This window comes from Ictalurus punctatus, chromosome 24 (genome assembly GCF_001660625.3).
Source record: "Ictalurus punctatus breed USDA103 chromosome 24, Coco_2.0, whole genome shotgun sequence".
NCBI lineage: Eukaryota > Metazoa > Chordata > Actinopteri > Siluriformes > Ictaluridae > Ictalurus > Ictalurus punctatus.
Genome location: NC_030439.2, coordinates 1,112,843 through 1,119,323, shown reverse-complemented (window position 1 = coordinate 1,119,323; position 6,481 = coordinate 1,112,843). Strand labels below are relative to the sequence as shown.

The 6,481-nt window shown below is 43.9% G+C and overlaps 1 protein-coding gene across 2 annotated transcripts in view; it reads left to right on the top strand.

The window, feature by feature from the left end:
* Positions 1–1,694: 1,694 nt before the first annotated feature.
* cspg5b (chondroitin sulfate proteoglycan 5b) overlaps positions 1,695–6,481 on the top strand; it is a 16,492-nt gene continuing 11,705 nt past the window's right edge. The window contains exon 1 of one of the 2 annotated variants that reach the window (XM_053675092.1): positions 1,695–3,002. In XM_053675092.1, coding sequence (XP_053531067.1) covers positions 2,942–3,002 — 61 coding nt within the window. In that variant the 5' untranslated portion in view covers positions 1,695–2,941. The remainder of the gene's footprint in view (positions 3,003–6,481) is intronic. The other variant, XM_053675091.1, reaches the window with a different exon arrangement.

Below are 6,481 nucleotides of genomic sequence, written 5' to 3'. Positions count from 1 at the left end.
TTGAGTTGTCTCACGCTTTTCATTTACTTTTACTCTGGTTACCTGATGCTTTCATCCAAACTGGCTTACAGTTAAGCTCTTAAGGATTAAGGACTCATCTCAACCTTCAGATCAGTAGCCTAAAGCCTTAACCACTGAACTGGTGCTTGAAAGTTTGTGAACCCTTTAGAATTGTCTATATTTCTGCATAAATATGACTTCAAACATCATCGGATTTTCACACACGTCCAAAAGGTAGATAAAGAGAACACAATTAAACAAATGAGACAAAAATATTATACTCTGTCACTTATTTATTGAGTGAAATGATCCAGTATTACATATCTGTGAGGGGCAAAAGTATGTGCACCTCTAGGATTAGCAGTTCATTTGAAGGTGAAATTAAGAGTCAGCCATTTTCAATTGATGGGATGATAATCAGGTGTGAGTGAGCGCCCTGTTTTATTCAAAGATCTATCAGAGTCTGATCTTCACAACACGTGTTTATGGAAGTGTATCATGGCACGAACAAAGGAGATTTCTGAGGATCTCAGAAAAAGAGTTGTTGAAGCTCATAATGGTAGAAAAGGTCACAAAACCATCTCCAAAGCTTTTGGACTCCACCAATCCACAGTCAGACAGATTGTGTACAAATGGAGGAATTGCAAGACCATTGTTCCCCTCCCCAGGAGTGGAGACCAACAAAGATCACTTCAAGAGCAAGACGTGTAATAGTCCACAAGGTCACAAAGGAACTCAGGATAATTTCAAACCAACTAAAGACCTCTCTCACATTGTCTAATGTTAATGATCATGAGTCCACCATCAGGAGAACACTGAACAACAATGGTGTGCATGACAGGGTCACAAGGAGAAAGCCACTGATCCCCAAAAAGAACACTGCTGCCCATCTGCAGTTTGCTAAAGATCACGCAGACAAACCAGAAGGCTAATGCAACAATGTTTTTTGGATGGATGAGACCAAAAAAAAATTATATTTTGGTTTAAGTGAGAAGCGTTATGTTTGGAGAAAGGAAAACACTGCGTTCCAGTATAAGAACCTTTTCCCATCTGTGAAACATAGTGGTGGTAGTGTCAGGGATTGGGTCTGTTGTTCTACCAAAGAATGATTAAAGAAGAATAAAGTGAATGTTTTGGAAGGTCCAAGTCAAAGTTCTGATCTTAATCGAGTAGAAATGTTGTGGAAGAAAATGAAGTGAGCAGTTCGTGTGAGGAAACTCACCAACATCCCAGAGTTGAAGCTGTTCTGTACTGAGGACCGGGATGAAACTCCTCCGAGTCGATGTGCAGGACTGATCAACAGTTACCCCAAACGCTTATCTGCAGTTATTACTGCACAAGGGGCTCACACCACACACTGAAAACAAAGGTGCACATACTTTTACTCACAGATATGTATGATTGGATCATTTTCCTCAATAAATAAACGACCAAGTGTAATATTTTTGATTCACTGGGTTCTCTTTATCTACTTTTAGGACTTGTGTGAAACTCTGATGATGTTTTAGGTCACATTTATGCAGTTATATAGAACATTCTAAAGGGTTCACAAACTTTCAAGCACCACTGCACTTTTATTTGAGTCACTCTTAGCCTTGCTGTTAATTAGGAGTGTGTTTATTTGCTTATCTTATTTTAGCTCATTTTCACAGTAGTGTGGGGTGGCAGAAGGATCTCCAGTCACGTGATCGCGTTTCTCTGAACTGATCAGGGTTTCTTCATCGAGGTGAACAGACCCGGTGTGGGAGAGGGGTTTCAGATTAAATCAAGACCTGAAGAAATAAATAAACAGACCAGTGTCTCGTGCTCACAGTGGCATTGATCGGACAGTACAGCCGGACTCACGCGCTGGGAACGCGCGCGGTCTTTGTTCGCGCGCGCACGTGTGTGGCGTGGAATTAAACCTCAAATCCCAGAGCGCGCGCGTCCCATTGGTCAGACTCAGTGCACAGGGTGGAGAAGACTTCACTCCGCACACTGAGCTCACAGGCGCGTGGGATACAGCCGGAGTCTCTCCAGTCTCTCTCCACCAGCCTCCATCAGAGCCTCCATCAGCCTCCATCAGAGCCTCCATCAGCACGCTGTGGACTAGTTCTCTTTCTTCTACAACCCGCACATTTCTCTCTCCAGGACCCTACTCAGAGTTTACTAGAAGAAGGGAGAGGTGATGTGAAACGATGAGACTGTAAGGAGATAACCAGGCGAGAAGAGAGAGAGAGAGAGAGAGAGAGAGAGAGAGAGAGAGAGAGAGAGAAAGAGAGATGGAGGAAAGGGCACAGGTTTGACTGACAGCAGAAGGAAAGTTATCAGTGTGACAGTGAGAAAAGAGTGAGATACTGCGTGTTACTGCGTGTTATTGTAGTGTGTGTGGTGTTAGTGTAGTGTGTGTGGTGTTAGTGTGTGTATAGTGTGTTAGTGTATAGTGTGTGTTAGTGTATAGTGTTACTGTAGTGTGTTAGTGCATAGAGTATAGTGTTAGTGTAGTGTGTTAGTGTGTGTGTGTGTATAGTGTGTTAGTGCATAGTGTATAGTGTTACTGTAGTGTGTTAGTGTATAGTGTTACTGTAGTGTGTTAGTGTATAGTGTTACTGTAGTGTGTTAGTCTACAGTGTGTTAGTGTATAGTGTTAGTGTAGTGTGTTAGTGTTATTGTATAGTGTGTTAGTGTGTAGTGTGTTAGTGTAGTGTGTGTTAGTGTTATTGTATAGTGTGTTAGTGTGTAGCGTGAGTGTTATTGTATAGTGTGTTAGTGTAGTGTGTGTTAGTGTAGTGTGTGTTAGTGTTACTGTATAGTGTGTTAGTGTAGTGTGTGTTAGCGTAGTGTGTTAGTATTGGTGTATAGTGTGTTAGTGTAGTGTGTGTGTTAGTATTGGTGTATAGTGTGTTAGTGTAGTGTGTGTGTTAGTATTGGTGTATAGTGTGCTGTTCATCTGTGTGAGAAAATGACCTGCAGGAGCTTCACGACTCTTCTGCTGTTCCAGATGTTCACCTCCTACACACACGGTGAGATACCCTACACACACCTCTGTATCACTTCACACTCTTTCTCACCCACACCACCTCAATCTGTCTGTCTCTCACACGCAGATACACCCAGGCTGGTTTGTTTGTTTGTTATTTGTTTGTTTGTTGGTTTGTTTGTTTCTTTGTTTGTTGGTTTGTTTGTTGGTTTGTTTGTTGGTTTGTTTGTTGGTTTGTTTGTTTGTTGGTTTGTTTGTTGGTTTGTTTGTTGGTTTGTTTGTTGGTTTGTTTGTTTGTTGGTTTGTTTGTTGGTTTGTTTGTTGGTTTGTTTGTTGGTTTGTTTGTTTGTTGGTTTGTTTGTTGGTTTGTTTGTTGGTTTGTTTGTTTGTTGGTTTGTTTGTTGGTTTGTTTGTTGGTTTGTTGGTTTGTTGGTTTGTTTGTTTCTTTGTTTGTTGGTTTGTTTGTTGGTTTGTTTGTTGGTTTGTTTGTTGGTTTGTTTGTTTGTTGGTTTGTTTGTTGGTTTGTTTGTTTGTTGGTTTGTTTGTTGGTTTGTTTGTTTGTTGGTTTGTTGGTTTGTTTGTTTCCTGAGAGAAAACTTTACGTTGAGTTGTGTGGAATTGTTTGTTGGATTCGCGAACGTTTCACAAACGCTGATTTTCGCTGTAGCCACGCCCACAAAACTCCATACAAGGAGTTTACGCGCAGGCAGCCAGGAGCGCGGGAACGAGCCATCAGGGTAAAGACCGAAAAACAGAAGCGGACGCCATTTTGACTCGCTTCCATACCAGTGAACATATAATACTAGATCACCGATAACCACGGACTGACCTGAAGTGGATTATAAACGAGTCATTTTTAGCAGGAGCTGCTATTTACAACATCCGTAACGTCTCGGCTGTATATTTACATCCATTCGACGTAGGCTCGTTCTGATTTTCGCACACAAGCTCCAATTAAAACACACCCGGCGTGCGCCAGAATGATTTATCTCTCGGAAATACGCCAGAGGAGCGTAATTTACTCTCGAACTACTGAGACTTCGCTCTCAAAATCCTGCGTTTTTTTCTTTTTTTAAAGAACCTGTTGTCGTAGATCTCGGCCCGTCTCCTGGGGCTCGACGCAGCGGACCAATCTGCCACTGAGCTTTCCGAACAGCGGACGCCGTCAGTGAGGATTAGTGTCGGAGCGTTAGCGTTGGCGCTGTGTGTAGCCCGGCCGTCTGGACCGCTGAATGTGGGCTGATGGGATCCGAAGGCGACCTGTTGGACACGCCCGAGCGCTGCGCACCCGCTGAGCACGCGCTACAGTCGGTGGAAACATGCGGGCGCTGGAACGCTGCGCTTCCTTTATTACAGGAGTCTGATGGCGTGAGCACGTAGGGAGGGTTAGAGCAGATCGAGGCATTTGGGAAGTTGGCATGGTTTTCCAGCAGGTCTGGCCTCACAGTGTGTGTGTGTGTGTGTGTGTGTGTGTGTGTGTGTCCGGTCTCACTCATGCCAGCGTCCCTGCCTGCAGCTCTCACGACCCTGTTTAGAACAGACTGTATTATACCAGCACACGTAGCTTCACGTCAGCTTCACGTTAACTCCGGCCATGTCACCGTACATGAAGCACATAAGCGTTCTGTTAAACACGGACGTGTTCACGGTGTAGCTGGATTTCACGTTTCAACCTTCACTAGAACTTGTGTTTGCTGTAACAAGGCCGCGATCGTTGCTGCGTCTGTGCCGGCGGTTCTTGTAAAGGCGTTTCAGTCTAAAGTCTGCTAGGAGGTTCAAACGTTGACATGGGTAGAGCTTTCAAACGTCATAAACCACGAGGCCTGGCCGAAAAAAGCATGATACACCAGGATTGGCAAAGACTTGGATGAACTGATAAACCAGGAAGTTGACTGGGAAGTGTGTTCGAGGTCTCTACACGTCTCTAGACTCCAGGCGAACGTGACGTCTACCGACACGGACGAAATGTCGCAGATCTCCACGTGCGCAAAGCATCCAGAATATTAAAGAGTTTCGTTTTTTCACCCCTCCGAAACAACAACCCCCTGTCTTTCTCTGTCTCTCTCTCTCGCAGCATCCTCCCGTGTTTACTAATCAGGGAACAGAACCCCCTCTCGGTGCCTCGGCGACCGTCATTAAGGAGAACGAGAATGCTCTCGCACGTTCTCCCTCGTGTTCCTCGATCACGCCATCAGCGGACGTGTTCGGTGAAGCGTGTGCAGTAGACACCCTGTCCCTCGAACCCTCGTTCTCTCAGTGTTGCTATATACAAAAGAAAAGTTTCAGCTCAGAATCAGTTGATGTGACATTACTCATGTGAGATCTGTTCGTCCTGGGACACGGTCCGTTTGACCACCGCACTAGTAAAATAATAATAATAATAATAATAAGAAGAAGAAGGGGATTTAGCGTGACAGTATTGAGAGATCGTGTGCAGAGAAGCACACACTCGCTAATCCTCATTCGCACCGCGCTTTGAGGCGAGATGGTGGGAAGCGCGCAAATGAAAAGGAGGGGGAGGGGGGGTGAAATGAAACGAGAGGCGAGGACAGAAGAGGCTCTGTTCCACAAAGCTTTTCAGATGGGAAGCACTTTCTATTGCTCCTTGGAAACCAGTGTGTGTGTGTGTGTGTGAGAGAGACTGAATAAGACTACAGACTCCCTGAAGCATCTTTGTTTTACACTGTCAATCACTCTGATGGAGTGAAAAAGACTCAGAGACAAGCCCCCCCCTCCCCCCCTCCCCTATCTGTATATAACTATAACATAATAGTTTTCTTTTTTTAATTACGTAACATAGAAGCAGAGCATGGACAGATCTGGATGGGTTTGGACTGAAATGTTCACGACGGGGTTGTTTTATTGGCAGATATCGTGTAACAGTTCAACTCTGAAATTAGGCGTTGTTTGTTTGTTTGTTTTTGTTTGGTCTTTTAAATCTCGGGATAGGTTTATTAATCTTAGATTGACTCACGGTGATCTTATAAATAAAGTTCACTATATCTAAGATATTTCCACAGTACGCATGTCTAGCTTTTCTCCATTGTGAAGGATGACAGGAGAGTTATTTATTTATTTATTTATTTATTTATTTATTTTACAAGTGTGCAACCTCAAATTCATTCCCCAGGGAAACAAGAAACTCTACTGATTAGACGAAGAGATGCGATGATGATGATGATGATGATGTTAATCATCTTCTTTATGTATAGACAGAACCGGCGCAACCTAGCGTGAGATATAGGCTGAGATGTGTGTGTGTGTGTGTGTGTGTGTGTGTGTGTTTATCTGTAAGTAGGACAACATGATAGCGCATTGACGTTAAGCCGTGTGACTGTCCCAACATAACAAAAAAATCAATTAGGCCATTGTGTGGCTGATGGGCTTCCTGATGAATGTATGTACGTGTGTGTGTGTGTGTGTGTGTGTGTGTGTGTGTGTGTGTGTGTGTGTGTGTGTGTGTTCAAGCTGTCCAAATTCTCAGACTAGAGCCTGTAATCCTGCTCTGTACATTAGTAAGTC